We start from the raw sequence: 21,319 nt of genomic DNA, 5'->3' as shown, positions 1-21,319 counted from the left end.
TTTTCTATTTTCACTATTACTAGTCAAAAATTGGGATTGTTGCTCTTCTTAAAAACAAAAAGAAGAAATTCTGTACTAAGAGAAATGAGAGACCAGGTTGAAACTCAGTTTACTGTACAATTATAAATATTGTTTACTGTGTGAATTCTAGATATTCATAGTATCTAGGAAAGTACAGACTTTATGAAACTCTTGGTTGTGGACTTTTCAAATCACAGTTATGGTTTCAGTAGGAAAAATCTCAGGAGTCATTCTAGGCCAGGATTTGCTGAAGGGTAGAGACCCTTTGATTCTAAATCTGAGGCTTTTCCCCTTAATTATACCATTGTATTTTTAAGCAGAGTGTTTCTACATGTTATCTTTTTAGAGCATCATATAAGTATAGTCTCCATTTTAAAGATGTAGAAACAAGTGGCTTGTGCCCAGTGTTCAGAGGTGACATTGGAGACTACTTTTTGCCACTTAAGCCCAGCTTGCTGCTTCCTTTGCTATCCTTGAGACAGAACTATCAGTTGTTTTCTTCCTCTAGGCCCAGGCCTTTGCCATTGGGTTTTAAGGAACCAGATCCAATAAAGAATTGAGGTTAGTAAGAATTAGAATAATTAGTCCTCTCCCAATCCCTTTGGATAGATCATAGGTAAAGGTGAATGTCACACCCCCAACCCCTGTTCTCCAGGCTTTACAAAAACAGCCCCAGAAATCCAAGAAGATATTAGGGTTAGGGCTGTGTGGTTTTGTATAAAATACTTAAGTAGAAATACTTACAAGTAGAAAGTGATCAAATCTCCACAGAGCAAGAAGTCCTCAGAGAGACAAGTGTGATTTCATTAGGATTCACTGAATATGTATAGTTGCATATGGGTACATCTGTCCGAAAGCAACAAGACACATGAATATGTGGGAAGAAGTGGCATCTTATTAAGAAGGCATGCTCACCTAAAGAAATTTAGGAACCAAAACCAGGGTGAGCATGGTTAAAAAACAATTGGGTTGGTGACCAGTAAAGTTTTACAGCATAGTTTTATCTGGGGTCTGTTAGGATTACTAAGTGAGAACTGAGGTTGTCTGGACAGTGACAAGGTGAGAATTCAGGTTTTCTGGACAATTACAAGGTGAGAACTCAGGTTGACTTGATAGAAGGAGCAAGCCCATTGGCTGAAGTGGTTCTTCCCAGAAGCCCTTGCATTACCCCACGCCCATTCTCTGGGAGGATAAAGAGGACAGCACTCCAGGAAGAGGAGAAGACTCTGAATTGCATCAGGCTTGACGGGGCTCTCTGCAGGAAGGGAAGTCACTTCTAAGGACAAGAGTTAACAGCAACTGCCTGGAGACAACGGTTCACTACAGGAAGAAGAATCTGTCTGAAAGATTTGAGTAGACACAGCAGATCTCTTCCCAGAGAGCGATCCGGCAGCTTCTGGAGACGACAGCTCGCTACAGGGGTCTTGCAACCCCTCAAGAAAAAGGAAATAGGAAATGAATGAATTCTATGTTCTCAAGTCTAGCAGAAGCATTATTTAGTCCTGGAACCCACTCTTTCAAGAGTAGAACAGTTTAATAACTTCTTGACTTAATCTTTTACAATCTTTTTACAAAGTAGGGAAATACAAAGGGAGTAGTCTCCCTGGGATCTCAGGTGGAAACGATGATGCCTTCATGTCACCCCCTCTAGAGTTTGAGAAGGAAAGATACCTGGTCTGAGCCAGGGATGTGAAGATGGATCAGAAGATGGATCTGAAAAATTAAATGAGGAAGACACAGGGGAACAATTCTGACCACTCCGAGCAAACCATGTGAGGGTGGTGCCATCTCATACAGGGTTAGAAGGCCCAAGGCTTCTGCTTGGGCTGACAGGACATTATTGCTGTTTCCTGGGCTTAGTACCCTTCATGATCACAATACTGACTTAAAGGGAGTTGATATCCCAGAAAAATAAATGGCAACCATTTGCTCTTTCTGAGTTCAAGTCACCTTCTCCGTGCTCAGGTACAGAAAGAAAGGAACAAGAATATATAGTAGTTGTCACATAATTTTGTTGTTGATGTTTGGAGGATCATGGAAAATGTACTGTCTCAAGACTTGATGGGTAAATGATGACCCTTTTTTCTGATTGTGGGCAGGTGAGCTTGAGTTCGATTCCTGAGAAAATTAAAGATAATTGGTGAGCTTTGGAAAAAGAAATGGTCATTTATAGAGCTTTCAGGATGGCTTCATCAAGAACCCCTCCTGCCAGACTAGCCTTAAATTTTTTCACAAGGCTATTATTTATAATTTTATTAAGTAGACCCAAAGATGTAGATTATAAGATTAGATGGCTCCAGAAATTGTGAGTGGCCAAACTCAAAGTTGTTATTCATCATTCAAATTGTTAGAAGAACTTTTTCCAAGCTCAGGTACTTGTATTTGGTGTCCCTATACTATGTAACATTGTGTCTTCAAACCTGCAGGTTTTCTGGAAGATAAAAAGTTTCACATACGGATTATAGAAAGGGTCTGAATAGGCTAGAGTATTGAGATGAATCTGACAAATTGGAAATCAATATGGGAGAAGAATGTAAATCTTAAACTCAGCTTCACAAGTCTGAGATTAGGAAAGCTTAGCCATGTGGAGTGAGTAATCTGAAAAATAATCTGGTGATGTTACTAGATCCAAGCTCAGTATAAATCAGCAGTGTGAGGTTGAGCAGCACTGTCATTTTGGCCTAGTGGTTGTTTCCAGCCACAGTCTGCTCTTTAGGGCTCTTTTGGGGTTTTCTTGGCAAAGACACTACTGTGATTTGCCAATTCCTTCCCCAATTCATTTTATCATGAGGAAGACAAGGCAAAGAGGGTGAAGGACCAGGAAGCATCTGAGGGTAGATGTGATTCCAGGCCTTCCTGGTTGCAGGCTTGGTTCTCTCTGCCCAGTGTGTCCCAACACGTGCATGCCTCTCTGGTCCTCAGTAGTGATCTGTTATCAGCTCCCATCTGAGCCATATTTGGTTCTGGACATAACGATGAAGAGCGTCAATAACCTATGTAATGTTCAGGCTAGCCTTTTAGAGGACCTTGAGACCAGCCTTTATCTTATTGGAGGAGTGCAGGAGGCAGGAGAGCTACCAGGAGGATAGTCAAACATGGAATGTCTCATTTCCAGCCCTCAGCCCTTAAATACTTCGGCATGATTACGTCATTATAGCACACTGTGTATGTGTGAACTAGAGAACCATCATCTCATCAATTCCACTGAGTTAACATCTTGTTGTAAGTATCCTTGTTTCAAGTAGACTTCTTCAGAGTTCCAGCCCTATATAAACCTAGAGAAGATCCAGAGGAGGGAGGACCCCTTTACTTTGACCTTTTGGTGAAGATTAGTTGGAGGATTTGGAAATCCACTGTGCGAGATCTGGATTTGTTTGTGAATTCGATTTAAATGAAACAGTTGCACAAAGTCCAAAGTTTGTGGAAAGACAGAAGTCCAGGATGTGAAGAATGACCGTTGGCATCTTCACTATTTGAACTCAAAGCATTCCACAGCACTTGCCCCCAGAGGAAGTCTTCACATGCTTAGAGTAGATGATATCTTCTGCCAACTCACCTGAAGCCTGATGGGTATTCTCAGCCTTGTTGCATCTGGAGAGATGGCTTACTGTGGTGTGGCTGCTAAACATGCTAGCATTTCTTGGAGCCAAAGCTGAGGATTGAATGTCAGGTGGCTACAAAGATGAATGAGCAACCATGAAAAGAATTTGGCTAGCCCTTTCTGGACATTGCTTCCATACACTGTCTAAAACAGAAGTGAATACAATGTCAATGAAGATGCCTTTCATGTCAAGAGGGGACAAATGACTTAGGTGGTTTCTTCCATTTTTCAATTTCTATGATTCTTAACCTATTTGTAAAATCTTAAACATTATTCAAGTACATCTATATAGTAATTTAAAGTTTTAGTAAAATGCTTACTCAGTAATATTTTTAGACTACTTGGCTCACTTTGGAACTCTCTTAATAAGAGTTTTTAATATATAGGTACAATATGCTTTGTTCTGCTAGGTGAAATCTCATTCTCCTATTTGTTTTTACCATAAAATCACCTGTAGTTTTTTTGGTTTTGTTTTCAATTTTTTTTTTTTTTTAAGAGGCATTTTTTAAAAAAGAGGCATTTGTAAGATTGATTCTGCCTAGACTTTTGGAAGGAAATTTCCCCAAAAATCTTTAAATTGATCTCAACTATAAAAATGGTTAAATTCCTTCTTTAAAAGTTTTTTTTTTTTTTTAATCTCCTATTTTTTTCCTTGCTGAAGTAATTTGAACTTATTTTGTTAGGTGTTTTTTAAAATTATTGCTTTAAGAACTATCCTATTTGTCTCTCACTTTTCATTTAAAAAGAACTTTCTACATACTTAATTGTGATAGGCTGTCACTGAAAAAATTAAGCCTCCTTTAATCTGTTGCATAATCATAAGTAAAGTTGTAGTTGAGTGATAAATTTTATGATAAAAAGATGATTATAGGATATGGTTCTTCCACCCTTCCAAATCCAGGATTTTAAATTTTCCTATCTGTTGAGGAAATGTACCCATTAAAAAAAAGAGTAAAATTACTCAAATTATTAAAATTACTAAATGATTGAAGAGAGTAAATGTAATATGCTATAACTGCCTTAACAAGTTTTTTTTTTTTTTGAGAACAGCAGCATAATATATTTCAAATCTCTGTAAAAATCAATTGTGCCACTTTTTAATAGAAGCAATTACAACTCAAATTAGCTAATGCTAATGTCTAGAAGTTACTGAAGCCACATTCCCACATCACTATATTATTCTGACAAGTACCATTATTAATTGGAAGGATTTTTAAAATGTTCTTGGCAAGTCAGAGTTTACATTGCACTTTGTGTTTTCTTGAATGTATGGATTCACAGCATTCCACTGGGTCATTTTTCAATTAAAGAAATGGCAAAAAAATAATTTAACTTAATTAAGACTTCATACAGTTAAAAGAAACTGTTCAAATTTAAGTCTAGGTTTTCAAATCCACTGTTCTTCCTTCTATACTGTGGCTCTTTGTTTTTTAAGGGGAACCATTAGGAATTTTTCTTTATGCCCCAGCTATGTTCAGACAAACTAACCAACCATGAGGCAATCCTATGCAACAGTATGCCTTCAAATTAAGGTTTGGAAACCACATACTGAAAAATGTTCTTGTCCCCAGTTAGACTTAACTGCCTGAAGTAGGATTGTTTTAGGGATGCTATAAATAAAATCATTGCCTTCCAGTATTGCTTCTTTAGGAGAGTTCATGAAGGATCAGTAGCTAAGGTTTCCTGGCCTGATTCTTTGAACCCATTAACTGCTCAGATATTCCCACCTCTATTAACTGTATCTATGTGATAGAGTAGTTGGTCATAGGCAAGCACTTTAACAGTTCATGTTTGTCCCTTTGTAAGTTGGAAGTCAAAAAATTATGTATAAAATCCCCCGGACCTTCTTTATAGACCATGTGCCATTGTCTAGATTGGGTTTTGAATAATTTCATGGCTGATTAAGCACTAACATCTATCAGAACATTACTGTTTCAGAACTAGAATCCAAAATTTTATGCCCTGCTTGTTTGGTTGATATGATATAGTGTGAAATGACTATACTGGAAGCATTTGGAGTTTCCTTGTCAGAGATATTGAAGGAGTTTGCCATTTCCTTTTCCAGCTCATTTTACAGAAAACTGTGAGGCAAACAGGGTTAAGTGGCATCCATAGTCACACAATTAGTAAGTGTCTGAGGCTATATTTGAACTGAAAAAGGTAAGTTTTCCTTTTAAGAAAAAAAAAATAAATACTATGTATAAATCACCTCACATGGGAATTGGTATAGTAAATTACAATTTAAACTATATTACTAATATTGAAGTAATAACTCCTCAATAGTAAAAATAAAATGCTTCCCTCCTACCCCTTTCTCACACTCTAGTTAAATGTTTTCAGTTTGATTCAAGAAGGAAATATCTATTCATCCTGTCAAACCTCATTTAATCTTATGTTAGATTACTAACATTATCAAAAAACAACTGACAAATTAATTATGCTTAAACTGATTGATTTGATATAGGTTCATTTCTTTCCTTGTATTTCATAACTAGCAGCAAATTTTATTAACTCAAACAACAGAAAAGGATATAATTGATAACATTGTTTTTGGTTTAGTAGAATGTTGCCATTGTGCTGATTTCACAGTTCAATGCCATAGTTTTCTTAATCTGTTAAAATTATACTTAATTTTCTGTTAATATTGGGGGGTTTTGTTTGTTTTGTTATTGTTCTTCTGGATACTAAGTTTCCGTGTCAAATTTCCTTGTTTCCCAACATAAAATCTGTTTATAAAAAAATCTTGACTGCCAAGCACACATTAATGTCAAAGTCATTCTCCTTTAGGAAGTTGAGGATAGATGGCTACTAGTGAAGAAACAATGCTGGAGCAGGAAGATCATAAAAATGTTTGTGTCCCATACCATATGTCATGAAACTAAATTTTAGCTAATAACAAAAGTTAATAATGGTCATCTAGTCAATCCCCTCATTTTACAGATGAGCACATTGGAGCCTAGGTTGGAAAGATGACTGGCTTTAACTCCATATCCATCCAGCACTTTTCTATCTATATCATGCTGGCTAAGGAGATAGAATTACTTGGAGAAAGTTGTTACATTTTAGTGTAAAATGCCTACTGGAAGCATAACTAGTAGTGTAAGGGGAGGAGTAAAGTTGTTGATCCCATAATTACATTTCAACTTTTTTTTTTTCTTTTTTCATTTTTTCCTGACTTTTCCCTCCTATAATTTTATTTACTTGCCTTAAGTGAAAATAGTGAAATCACTTTCATTTTGCTAGCCTTTTTTAGGAAATTCACTTGCGTTATTTAGGAAGAAAATTTAGAGCTCATGTTTATTAGAATTCTTGTACGGAAGAAAATGAGATTCAGATGTAGTTTGAGAACCTTGGCCTACATAATAAAGATACTAACCTTGTTAGTGTCATCTTAATTTTTGGAATCGTGTTTTCTGTTCAGATAGTCTAATATTTCAGTTTCCAACACAAAACTTCATCATAACTAGATGCATTTAATATGTCTTAATAAATGAATTGCTCTTCTTGCGACATCATCTTAAAGTGATCATTGTCAACAATGATCTTTATGATTTTGATGATACTTATTTGACTCTTGCTTTCTAGAGGCAAGAGAATGAATGGAGATGATATTAGCAGGATGTATATCATCCTGTGAGGGCCATGCTTATAGGCAGTATATTATCTGTATGCAATTATATTCATAATTATTTTTGTTAAATATTTCCCAATTATATTTTAATCTGGTTCAGGCCTGCACTGAAATGGAGGCAGTGTGTGCTGTAGCACACAGAGTAGCAGGCTCGAATGGGAAAGGTCCGGGTTCAGATCTTGCCCTTGACGGTAACCATATTTAGACAAGGCACTAAAAGAAAAGTGTTGAATAGGGGCTGTTGTGAAGCTGAAATGAAGCCTTGTGTGTTAAATGCTTTGCACATGTTAAAGATAATGAAAAGATTGTCAGTACTCCTAATGTAATACAGTACTACCGCAATGTTAGAATAGTCTATGCTCATATAATCATAGATGCTTGTCTTTTGTGTCATATATTTGATGCTCAAAAGTAAAAAATGCTCCACCTAGTTGCAATATTCAGCATTTGGAGAACAGGAAGGAGTAAAGTTACTCAGGATGAAAATGATTTTAGACTAAACAATTAGAAAGGGGAATATCTATCAAAGAACTTAATAATAAGTTATCATATAAGGTTGATGTGAAACATGTCCCAGAAATATGTGCTTTGTAAGAAATAAAACAGTATAAATACATTTTAAAAAACTGACTTAGTGAATTATTATCAATTATCAATATAAGTTTACTTTCTTGACCATTCATGTGGAAAATAAGAGTTTATTGTTATTAACCCAATTACGTGATATTCATGATAGTTTCCTTGAGCTTCCTAGTTATACAGTTAGTATTGGCCAAGCTTTAATCTATTGCTCTGTAGTGTTTCCAGTGCTACTTGAAATTGTGGGGCCTAATCCTATCCACATAAGCATGTGGTGAGTAATGGTTTCTCCTTCAGATAAAGTTGTCCATTGAAATAGGAGGAGGAGGAGCAAGGAAATAGCTTAACACTACTGTAAATTGAATCAAATACTTGGTGTAAATCACTAAATTTTTTTTATCATGCATGCTTGATGAATTATAGTATTTCAAATTTCCCTGTCTATAGTTGTCTTAAATATTTTCTTTTTTAATTGTCTGGTACACAAAATTATTAAGTTGCTTGACTATGTAGTCAAGTTCAGATTTGTCAGTTTCTTTAATTTTGAGATAGTCTAGTCAACCTTAGAACCTTAAGCATCAGAAAGGATGTTAAATCTTGTTCAGATTCTATTGAAGAGAAAATTTCATCCCCACATAGTTGGAATTCATAGCCAGGATGATACAACCCTTTTATCTGTTTCCACAGTCCAAATGTGAATGAAGCAAGGTAATTTGGGAAAATTTTTAAAACCATATGATCTATACTTAATTTAAAGACTTCTTCACATAGGCTTATGTTGTTTTCAACTTTCTAACTTGTGTCATAGAGATGAACATTTCTGTTAGACACCTAAAAGATCATTGAGTAAAAAGGCCCTTCCAGGAAATGGCCTCCCTTCTTCTCAGAGCTGAGCTTTCTGGGAATGTACAAGATAAGATAAATTAAGTTACATGTGCATTTGAATCCTTGCCCTGGTGAAACCCCTAGCTTGTGGTGCTTAATTGGTGCTAACAAAGCATTCTCCCCTCTACTGTCAACTCCTGATGATTGTTCTGGCTTTGTTTAGTTCTGGCTCACACACTGTTCTTAGACCTATTACTTGTTCATTGTCATTTACAGTAGTTAGGTAGCCCTGTGAGAGGTTTGATGGATAAAAGATTGATTTGGTTTAAAACTACACACAGCCTTTATTTAATCATGCTCTCCTTTAAGTCCGAGTGCCAGTGAGCATGAAGACAGTGTAGGATAGTGGGAAGAAGCTAGGTCTAGGGTTCAGTGGAGTCATGCTGAGGAAGACCTAACTAGTAGCCATCGCACACTTCTGCTCATTGAGAGGTAAACCTTGGGGAAAAGAACATAGAAACAAGTCAGTATGCTGAAGGAGCCTAAAAGAAACTTTGGGAAAGGAGAGGTCACTAAGGAATCTGGTAGGCTGAGTCTTAGTGGATGAACAGGATTTAGACAGATGAGAAAGCACAGAATTACTTCTTCACTAGTAACTGGAGGGGAGGAGCATAAGACAAGACTGGTGAATGAATGTAATCCTATCTGTCTTGAGACTTAGAATGCGGAGAGAGGGTCTGAAAGACACAGCAACGTTTGCTCAAGCCAGAGTGTGGCCCATCTTAAATGCTAGGCTAGAAGCTTTGTATTTTTCTCATAGACAGTTCTCAGAGACAGATCTGTGCCTAGGACGTTTATTTTAGGTCTGTATAAAGTATGACTAGGAGAAGAGGCAAGAGGAGGACCGGTCAGAAGGGATTATGGTGGCTTATGTAAGAAATCATGAATTCCTGACCTAAAGTGATGAGGGTAGAATTGCTGATTTTTGATAATTCATGAAAGAAGCAGCAAACAGGCTTTCTCAGGCTTTGTGTGAAGATTGTAGTGGTGGTTATAAAGGAAACACAGGTCGGAAATGGGAAGGATCATTTTTGGAATGTGAATGGCTGATAGAAGAAGTAGATAGGAAACAGCAAAAGCTTTGGGAAAAGTAAAATTGATAAAGTATGTACCTGTGAGTGTCACCTCATAGGAGCTAAGAGGGAATGAATGATATGATGAGAGATGCTGAGGGAAAAGGAGGATGAAAGAGTGAAGGGAATGATGAATTCATGGAAAGAATGGAAAAAATACTCAAATATGGAGGAGGAAGTAGCCAGCAAAATTGGATTAATCATAAATTCAATGTTTCCGATAACTTGGGCTGAAGAGAAATCATTGAATTTGGTTTTTAGGGATTATTTTAGGGATATGAGATGGATTTCAGAAGAATAGCGTCAAAAGCTGATTGCAAGAGAAAGGTAACTAGTATGGATAGTACCCAGGAAAGAAGAATTTCAGGATAGGAGATGACAGATAAAGGACATGATTTTTTTATCTTCACCATGTTGTAAATGATTATCCAGGAGCAAAGATAATTGAGAATTTGTGGTCTAAATCTGCCTCTTGTTATCTGGGCTTTAGAGAATGGACCCAAGTTCTCAAGGCTTAACATTGATTTCCCTTCCCATCTGTGCCCTCCATTTAACTTGCAGAGGAGTTAAAGAGGAAAAACTGTTTGAATGGAATCCAAGATAAATCATCTTCCCTCCCCCATCATCCACTCCAGATGATTGTTTGGAGAGGCAGTGGACCAGAAGCAGGCTTGGAATCAAGAAGACTTGAGTTCAAGCCTTAATTTAGAGTAGCTGTGTCAAATAGACTAGGGCCCTGATTTCTGGTATCCATTTCTGCAAAGGAGCTCCTTTTTCATGCTAATAGTCCCTTAGGCCAATGAAATCACAGGGCCACACCCCAAACACTTTATATTATATTACTCACCTCATTTTTGACTTTGTGTCCCATGGTAGATGCTTGGCTGTGGATTCTGGATTGACCGCTTCTGAATCTCCAGCTTTTTTTCCTGGTCTCTACCATACTTCATTCACAAAACTTCCTCTTCCCCCCCCTCCCCCCCCCAATCTGTAGAATGTTATCTTTGAGTCTTTAATGCCCTGGCATGATACCTGCCAGGTAGAAGATAACACATTCACGGATTGGCTATCACCCTTTACTGTTACGTAATACTTTTCATTGTTATTGCATTGTAGCCTCGTAACAGCTTTGTAAGGCCATTTATTTTGCAGACGAAAAATTGAAGAACTGAAGGATTAACCAAGTTGATTAAATTCATTCTCTAGAAAGAACATCTGGCCCATACTTTCTATTCAAGCTTTAGATTTTTAATGCGTTGGTTAAAATGGAAAGGATTATAGAACACAATCACTAATTTATCAGAAAATTCAATTAGCCAGAACATCCTATTTCCCAGGTATACCAATGAACATGACTTTGCTTTTATATAGCATGTGTGTATGCACACGTATGCAAGAAGTAGCATTAAAAGAAATACCATTTGACTCTTAATGTGTGATGAAAGTTGCAAATTCAGAACTGAGGTTCAGTTTGAAGGGCCAGATGAATTATTTTTTGGTGGTTTGGACAAATGCATTTTTAAAGACACTATGGGATTGGATTGGATTGGATGTAAGGATTGCAACAGCCACATAGTAAGTAACAAGTAGATATTTTGTAGCCAGTAGGTATACTTGGAAAGAATAATTGGATCCCTTTCCTATCACTGTTGGTAATTTAGCAGATCTTGTTTCTCTTATGGATCAGTAGCAGTTTTTTGTAAACTATAGGAATTTTGTCTATAAAAATAAAGGCTACTTCTCTAAAAATTTAGGGAGGAACTGTTCTTGCCAAAGTTTTTCCCTAGTATAAGAAATAGCCTTATCATATGATCAAAACCCAAAGTTTGATTCTTTAGTTTAATAACCAAAGGGGTTTTTTTTTTTTTTTGTAGGGTACAATTTTTACTATCAAACAGCTAATCCTGTCACAATCTCAACATTTTAGCAAATATTAAGTAGTATTATGTGCCAGATATTTAGGCTATTGATACAAAGACAGTGAAGCTGTTTCTGCCATATAAGAGCTTATAGTCTGCTAAGAAAATGAAACCTGCACACGGAAGTGTAGTGAAAGAGAATTTCAGGGCTAGAGCACTTAAGAAAGGGATCAGGATGTGCTTTGAAAGGGAAGGGAAAAACTGAAATTGAACGATGCATAAGAGATGCAGAAATTAGACATATAGAACATAATGGCAATGAGAAAGGGCCAGAATTCTGTGCTTCAACAGAATTTCCCCCCTTCTCCCTTTGGGAATTTTCCTTAGGCATGAATAAAAGAAGATTCTACTGTGTAGAAGTTAATACAGGCTATCACAGAAATCTTAGTACAGTTTAACAGTTTTAATTTTAGGACCTAAAATCATTGATTATATATAAATACTTGATTTTTCCTTTAAAATGGATACAAAGAAGGTATTGTGAAGCCCTTCTTTTTTTTTTTCAACTATATTTGTCAGTTCTGTGTGGGTTTGAATTCTTTTCCTCAATTAGACAGATCTCTTGATTGGGAATAAAGGTTGAGACCTAGGATTAAGCCTTCCTTGCCTCTAACAATGTTAAATGTGTAACTGTGGACAAATCATTCAGCTTCTCAGTAAATTGGGGAGTCATCTTTATAAAAGTAATCCTCACAATTACAGAAGTAGATTTTCGACCAAGTGGGGGAGTTGGTCAAATGTTGAATGTGATTTTCAAGAAAATAGGTGAGTTTCCCAATATTATTACTCTTTGAGGCTTTTTTGTAGAGAGACACACTCGTGGCATGGAGATATTCCTTGGATGAACCTTCCAACTCTTTATGAAGAAAATTCCCAAGAAAGAATGAGAAGGGGTGGGGGCAGCAGTGGAACAACAAGTTGTATCTGTGATAGGTAAAATTGAGGGCAGGATGGACCAGGGACCAAAGAATTGGGATCCAAAAACCTCCTGGCCATTTGTCTGGGATAAAACTGATTTCAGGCAGTGGAAAAGATTCTGATTTGACTTGAGTTGTGGGATTTTATTTTTTTTTTTGGCTTGTGGTAATGCACAAAAACTCAGCCCTGTAAAATGGGGCTTCAGGTGTATTCTACAAATTTCAGAGCAGAGGTAGAAAATATTTGTCAGGTGCCTTCAAGGCCCATTTTGCAGGTCCTCCTCCTCACATCTGCATTTCCTTCCTCACTGCCCTTCATCCTATCACTTCTCAATCCCAGATCTGAGGGTACTGGCCTCTTTCACAAGTCACTCCAGGCCCAGACTCCTGGCAAATTTTACCCCTTCTTCCATTTGGGCATAATATCCCTCATTTCTACCTCTTGACTTCCTTCATGTCTCAGCTAAAAACCCACCTTCTCCAAGAAACCTTTCCCAGTCCCCTGAATGAAAAATGTCTCATTGGAATCTCAATATTTTCACATTGCTTCCCCTATTAGATATGAACTCCTGAGATTGGAGACTGTTTTTGCCTTTTTCTATTTTCCCCAAATGTAGCTTTGTGCCTGGCACATAATAGAATGATTGATTGCATTGTAATAAAGTTATTATTTGATCCAGAATGAAATTTTGCCTTTTTAAAAAATGTTACTTGTTCAAATTCATACTACTAGTCATTTTAAGATAATATATTAACATAAATGTTTGGCTGATTGGGAATTAACTGGACTTTCAAATCATAAAATTGCTTAGACATACTTTGAATCTTGACATGGAAATTTTAAAAATAGAAAAAAATATGGAACGTACTCTGACCCAGACTTCTGTCTGAGGCAATTTAAGTTGAATTGTTGATGTCCCTTTGTGGCGCAGATAATTTTATTAAATGTATTAGAAAATCTTAAGAAAGTAACGTAGCAGTGAATCTTGAGCTGAAATACATCATTAACTTTCTGTTTTGTATAATGTCTTTTAAAAAAAAAAAACTTTATATGTGGAAAAAGGCAGCGTGTTGTAATGGCTAGATAACTGGACTGGGCTCCAGCCCCATTTCTTCCACATGCCATGTGACTAGTCCTATCAAGTGCCCGTGGCAACTCCTCATCCCTGAACTGGATGGGCCCCTATCCTTTATTTGGCATGTATTAAGAATTCAATGTTAGAGTACCCATTTACCTAGAAAGTTTAAATTGTCCCCTCTGTAATTAGGTGATGGCTAGGAGTAATGAGTGTTTTGCAACTTTCATATTTTAATTTTAAGCAGTGATAGGTGATTCATTTGTTACATGGGTTGGGTGCTTATATATGCTAAGTGTTTTTAAACATTTTAAGGAAAAACCAACCTAATAAGATTGAGCATTTTGACCAGAAAATAACTTACAAAGCCTTGACTCACAGACTGCCTCACTGGAATATTCTGAGTCATTCTGATGGTTTGAGAAGCAAATATTAAAATAAGAGAACTGTTTGTTGGTGCAGAAAGGCCAGTTTTTAGCAAAATTAGTAGAAAAATTATGGAGAGTATGGAAGGAAGGAATTATGTTGATTTTTGAGACTGGAAATCACTTCATAGTTGCAACATGTCTTTGTATGTAAGAAAGGTAATTGTGCAGTGTTAAGAGAGACCTTCACTATCTAATCAAGTCCTTTTATCTTGCAGATGAGGAAAACTGTCTACCACTGTTATAAAAGTCTCATGGATTAAATGTGATTATTTTAAATAACTAGTATAACATTTAAAGTAAAACTTAAAAAATTCTTTAATAACAATTTGTCATATTGTTTTAGAGGCTAGAAAAGGGAGGGCTAAATTCATTGCCTTGAATTCAATGCCTTGGACATAGTAGGCACTTTAAAAATGTTGAATTGAATTGCCATTTGATAAAATCTTTAATGTTTCTTTTTCCTTCCAGTACATCTGGGGCAAGCGTTGTAGCCATTGACAACAAAATAGAGCAGGCGATGGTGAGTAGAATTTGAATGTTACATAAAAATTACCCCACATGTTATGATTCTATTGGTAAGTGGGTTTTTTTGGTGTTTTTTTTTTTCCCCCAAAAAAAATGTCTCATTGAAAACATCCTTGATTGCTTATTTGTTAAAGGGACTGTTTTATTCAGTCTTTACAAGTAAATAGGCAGCTAAGTGCTAAGTGATAACTTTGAGCTTGGAATCAGGAAGATTCTTTCTGGATTCAAATTTGCCCTCAAGTTACTGGCTGTTTGCCTCTGGGTGAGTCACTTAACCCTCTTGTCTCAGTCTCCTCATCTCTAAAATGGCAAACCACTCCAGTCTGTGGCAAGAAAACCCCTAACTGGGGTCATGACAAGTCGGACGTGCCCAAGACATTTACCAGACTGATGGTTCTGATTTCCACTTCTCACTCACAGGATCATATCAAGGTAGAGCCGGCAGGGAGCTCAGTGAGGACACCCGGGCGCTGAGAGTTTCCGATGCCTAGATATAGCGCTTGCTGGGGCCTGTCCCTGCCCTTGTTCCTACAAGTGTAAACAAGCTGAGTCTGCTCGGCCCTCCCACCTGCAGAGCCAGGCTCACTGAGATACATTCTTTTAAAGTTAGTTTTGCTAAAGGGTCTTGTGGGATGTTGGATTTTTGTTGTTGTGTGGAATGGTGGTGGCGGGAAGGTGGATCAACCGGTGAGAAGTGATGTTAAATAGAATTCATTAGATGCCTTTTCATTTTGGCTTCCATATCTTAACAACATAGGAAAGGGCTGTATTTAACCTTTTACTGTGCCACAGAAACACACAGACCCTGTGATTGTCACAAAGGAAGCAAATTCTATTGTAATAAATATTATCGATGAATCCTTGGTTCTGTGGACTTTAACTTAGCTGTATTTGCTATACAGCTAGGTGAAATACACATGTCCTAGTAATCTGCAAATGAGTATTTTGTTCAAAGTAGCATGAAAGAAAGTTTTAGAGAATTATAGAATTTTAGAGCTTGTTACTACTTGAATGGGGTTGGAATTACATAGCACACACCTCTTGCCCACTCCAGCATTTCCTCTGAAGGCATCCACTCTGTGCTCCCTCTGCTGTATTGGATGGTGAGAGGAAGCAAGATCTTGTCATTGTGGGATTAAATAGCAGTTGCAGGTTTTAGCCCTAGGACAGTTAGCAAAAAACCATTTTCCTTCCTTTTCTAAAGGGTGTCTCATTCTTTTGGGAAGTTAATTTGAATATCTCTTTGAAATAATTCATAGGTTTGCACCATACCATCTCTCTCCATCAGAAACCAAATTAAAGAATGTTTCCGTGTGGTTGTCATGCATCAGGACCAGAATTTGCTACATTTGTGGGGGGAAAAAAAAAAAAACTTCTGGTTGCATACACTATAAAAGAAGGATTGATAGCTAGTTGGCAGGAGTCTTTTTTTTTTTTTTTTTTTTTTTTTTTATTTCTATAGAATTTCTTTGCTGAAGTGTCTTAATTCTTAATTTCATGGGAATTGTCTTCAGTATTGCTAATTGTGTTTACAGGATCTGGTGAAAAGCCATCTGATGTATGCAGTAAGAGAAGAAGTGGAAGTTCTGAAGGAACAAATAAAAGAATTAGTTGAAAGAAACTCTTTACTTGAACGGGAGAACGCACTGTTAAAATCTCTTTCAAACAACGATCAATTATCCCAACTCTCGACCCAACAGGCCAACCCTAGTAGCACTTCTCAGCAGCAGACAGTGATAGCACAGCCTCCGCAGCCAACGCAACCTCCTCAGCAGCCGAATGTGTCCTCAGCGTAACGCTTCCTCGCCTCACGAAGACGGCCTTGACAGCAGTCTGTCCTTGTGTGCCACTGGTGTTCTCTCCACTCTGTATGAGCAAGTAGCCACGCTTGGGGGGGTGTTTGGCCTTTTCAGTATTAGACAATCATTCTCCAAGAGCTAGTCCTCGCATTGAGACGTCATGCCGCACAGTCGGGGTCCACTTGTCTGTCACCGGACACGAGGAAAATCCCGGAAGAGGAGGAGGGTTAGTGAGTCTGGAGTCGGCCTGGGGTCTGGTGCGCATGAGTGGGCGGGGTCTGTCCGAGCTGTGGGGGCGCTCAGTCTCATTGTCCATGGATTACCTTGAGCCTTCCTATCTTGTTATAAGTAACCATTCATCGAAAGAGCCACCATTCTTTCAATATAAGTAACATTTGCCTACATTAGTTTTCATTTCTTTGTGTTTTATTTATTACAGGGCTGCTATTTTCATAATGTACATGAACAATGTCACAGAACTTTTTCTTAATTTTTTTAAAAAAAATAAATGTAAGTATCAGTAAAGGAATTGATAGATGGGATTGCATTTACTAGATAAAACGTTTAGGCAATAATTGAACAAAAGAATCCTGGCATATTTCTAACACTAATGGCAATTTACCTTTGGTATTTATTTTCAGTAGTAAAGACCCAGCTTGAATGTAAATTTTGTATAGTGTAAGTATGAAGACCATAGTGCATCTGTACAGGTAGTCACCAGTTATTGTGATATAATAAATAATTGATGGGCTATTTTGATGAAGAAAACTTTGCTCATTTCTTGTTTCTACTTTCTATAGAGAAATTGCCATGATTCCTCTGCTTTTCAACATTTCGTATGACTTTTTTTTTTTTTTTTTTTTTTTTTTTGGGTGGGAATAAAAAGCTGTGAAATTGTTCAACCTACTTTGTAACCAAAGAAGCAAAGCTGTGTAATGGAGGTTTGTTTTTTTTTTTTTTTATAATGCACATTCTTTATGTATTTTTATTTAGTGTTTTCTCATTCACAATTTTCTTTGCTGTCTAGCATGATCTGCATGACCTGTAATCTTTGAACCACTTTCGTACCTCATGTTTTTATCCAGCACTCTTATTGTAATATGTATTAGTCTGTGAACAATGTCAAATAAAAAGAACGAACAGCTGGTGTGGGTGGAGCTGAGCTAGTGTACTATGCACTAGGAGAAAATGAAGTGAGCCATCTTTTGTTCATTTAAAATGGTGTTTTGAATTTCGTATGCAGAAAACGTTTTGTTACATTGCAGATTTTAATGTATTTAATAAATGCAACATGCAGATTAAGTGCAGTGTATACTGAGTATTTAAATTAAAAATGTACATTTCATAAAATACAGTTTCAAGAGAAAGCATCATTTTGTGTATACTAACACATTAAGTCTATGTCAGAAACTGATGTATAAATATATATATATTTTAACACTTTTTCTGAAATTAAACTGCAGTTTTGTTGAAATACTTGACTCTACATGTGTTCAAAGTTTAATTGGGCTTGCATTTCACAAAATTCAAACCTCTCCCCAATGAGGCAATAAAAATTAATTTAATGGCAATTTAAAAAGCTTTTTTATATGTAAAAGTGACTTGGAAGATTATTTCAAGGACTGAAAAATATTTGAGCTAATATTCCTTTTAATATTTACTTTGAATGGAGAATTCCTTTGTCTGCTTTGACTTCAACTAACTCCATCTTGAATGTGGGAAGACCAACCATCTATAAGAACAAGGAAATGGGTACTATATATGATTAAGTAATCCATGAAAAAAATTTGTCCGTTGTCCTGGAATGGAACTGATGAAATCTTTACTAAGGTCAGAAATGTAGAAATTGGAAGACCACTTAACTCAACCACTTTTTCTTACTTTTGAGGAAACTAAGGCTTTGAAAGATTATGACCTGCCTGAGGTCATATAGGAATCATTGCCCTTATGGCTATATCTTCCCAGAAGACTGTGTCTTAGGCTTAGGAGGATTTGAATGGAAGGCCCAAGGGAAATAGTTGTAATTTTTGTTTATGATAAGCAGGGGGATGTTGTTCTTGTGCTATTTGAAAAAGACAGTCCTTGAAATGACACACAGTCATGGTTTTTTATTTAATATTTGGTACAACTATCCATCCAGCACAATCTCTTCCATGTAAGAATGATCGCCTGTCTGTGGATTTGTCAAGTGGGTTTATAAATAACAAGAGAGACGTGGATTCTTTTGGAAAATTTAAAAGGAATGAAATTGGGGAAGACCTCCTTGTGAGGATATGAACGGAGTTATCCATGAACTCAATGAAAAGGTACTTAAAACATGTACTATACTCTTGGTGCATCACTGAGCTGCTTATACTTTATGTTCTTTAAAGGAGAAAAGAAAGCCAGTGGATCCCACATTAGTTGTCAGCTTGTCTTCTTGGAAAATGAGTCACTTGGTGTCCATGAATTAGCTTAGTTAATCTCTACATTGCAATACCATGTACATTTTCATGAGAAATGGCTAAGCACCTTAAAAGCAAAAAAAGATACTTATTTGGGTTGGTCCATCTAGGTAAGTATTTAGAATATGGCTAAGGACAATAGAATGAATTAATGAACAGGCTGTGTGTCACATAGAATTGCTCTGGAGTAAATCATGTAATAAATAGTGATAAAAGTAAGGGGAAAAGTCCCCAGTAGACTGCACAATGTGAATAGACCAATGATGCCTTTCTTGGGGCCTAAATTTGTGAGAAACCCTGCAGTCTCTAGGAAATTAGAGCATTAAGTTGAATTTTTATTGTTTAAAAAGTTAGATGGGTGAAATAGAATTTTTACTCATGAAATAACACAATTTCAGGTATTCTATAAGTGCTCCAGTCCAACTTTTAAGCATTTAAGAAAATGCTTACTAATTTAGATGGCACTGTACAAAGTCATGAAGGAACTTTATTAATTTGTAGATTTTTCTTGAGTGTGCAAAGGACTCTTGGAGGGATAGAGTCCTGTGATCACTCTTCCCTCAAATGAAAATGTACTTAAAAACTGCTGCTTGTGTAAAAGAAATGTTTAAAGTGCTATACCAAAGTCAGCTATTAGGTTTACCACGTACATAACTGACATCATTTGGTTGGACCTTTTTTCCTACGTATCTGTAGTCTCAGTTGGTAATAGCTCTCATCACTAGTCTGTAATAGGTTTGTGCAGTACTGAATACATATATAGACTTTCTGGGAGGGTGCCAACTTAGTACTTTGAGAGACTAAAGTAGTCTTTATGCCTCTCTTTTCTATTTTCACAATAGAAGTTTTAACACTGCTTAATCTGAAGGAACCAGCAGGCTCTCAAATCAATGATAATTTGTAAGTGAATTCTTTTTAGGTTTTGGGATAACCAAAATGTGACCAAAAATTCTTGAGAATATTGGATTTCAGGGCCTTTTGTCAAAATGATATATTGTATTGCAATAAAAATAACTTTAGTCGAGATGAAGTTTTATTATAAAGTTTTATTATAAAGCTTTTGTTTACGTCACCAAAATTTCTCCCTTTATCTGTTTCCCCCTCTGAGAGTCATCCCAGATAATCAATATTTTAATCACAAAAGTTAGAAAGGCAGCATAACTGTTCAATACACTGTGCCATGAAATACTAACACTTGTGTACCCCAACCATGACGAAGTAGACTGGGAATATCTTCTCAACTCTTTAGTTTGTTCCATTCTTAATCTATATAATTTCACATGAGTGAATTTGTGTGTATTTTGCCCCATTTTGTCCTTGCCAGACTAAAAAAGAACACCTCTGAAGGTAATCATTTAATTCTCGTTACATTGTCTCTACCCCCAATTTTTAAAAAAATCCATTTAAAGTTATATAAATTCGGAGATTTATTGGGGAGGATTGAGTAGAGTTTGTGTTAAGTAAGATAACTTGCATAGCTCTGTAATGCATTTATAAATTAAGATGGGCTTATCTGGCTTTTAAAAAAATCAGTTTAAAATGTTCTTGAGAAGTTGTATAAATATAGCAACATTTTCTCAATATTACTTTAACTGCCTTTTATAGGCTTAAAAACACTATCAGAAAATCTGTCTCATAACCACTTCGTTGGAATCTAATTAATGTAGAATTTAGTTGTCAAAACCAGTCTTTTGAAACAAAGCTAAGACTCATAACTTCAACATTTTACACATTGCCTGACATGTGGGAAGAACTTAAATGCTTCTTTACACCCCTGGACTAGTGAAGTCGGGACTATTTGCTTGGTCTTTCACCCAGTACTCATCTCTCCCCTTCCTTATTCAGCCCTTTCTCCATTGCCAAAATAGATACAGCTTCAATTTCCTTGCAAGAGATTAGGGATGCTTCAGTATGAATGAGTTTGGCCCAAGCATTTGAAGGCATTCACTGTAGAATGAAAAGCCGTGACCTTATGGGCGAATAGGAGGAAAGGAGGAGAACACGAGATTTTTCTAGACTACTTTAAATTGACAGCTATATTCACAAGCTAGGTCACATATATAATGTCATTTCCATCTTCAGATGGGAATTTTTAGGGAAAATGGCTTGGCCACTGTGCAGGTGAAAGACTTTTAAGTCAGGAACTCATCCCCCAACTGTTCTGACCACAATGCCACCTGAGAATACCCTTATAAAAAGGAAACTGATTTGCCTGGTGGAGTAAGGGACCACCCAAAGCCATCCTAACCCCCAGCCCTCTTCAAGAGGCTGAGCCGGACACTAGCACATGAAGGTCTACAAGCAGGGGAACATTTTTTATATTTATTCCTCTCTTCCTAAGGGATGTTATGGCTCGTTCAATAGAATGTTCGTCAAACAGATGTGCTACAGCCTTACAGCCTGTCAGTCATACTGCCCCCA

At 36.7% G+C, this 21,319-nt stretch overlaps 1 protein-coding gene across 2 annotated transcripts in view; it reads left to right on the top strand.

Moving 5' to 3' along the window:
* The window catches only part of TSC22D2 (TSC22 domain family member 2), a 47,501-nt gene extending 29,566 nt beyond the window's left edge, over positions 1-17,935 (top strand). For both annotated transcript variants that reach the window (XM_074298345.1, XM_074298343.1), the window contains 2 exons: positions 14,599-14,650; positions 16,191-17,935. In XM_074298345.1, coding sequence (XP_074154446.1) covers positions 14,599-14,650; positions 16,191-16,451 — 313 coding nt within the window. In that variant the 3' untranslated portion in view covers positions 16,452-17,935. The remainder of the gene's footprint in view (positions 1-14,598; positions 14,651-16,190) is intronic.
* Positions 17,936-21,319: the final 3,384 nt, after the last annotated feature.

The sequence above is a fragment of the Sminthopsis crassicaudata genome, chromosome 3, assembly GCF_048593235.1.
Source record: "Sminthopsis crassicaudata isolate SCR6 chromosome 3, ASM4859323v1, whole genome shotgun sequence".
Taxonomy (NCBI): domain Eukaryota; kingdom Metazoa; phylum Chordata; class Mammalia; order Dasyuromorphia; family Dasyuridae; genus Sminthopsis; species Sminthopsis crassicaudata.
The sequence above is the reverse complement of the archived record's forward strand: the minus strand, read 5'-3'. Positions and strand labels throughout refer to the sequence as shown.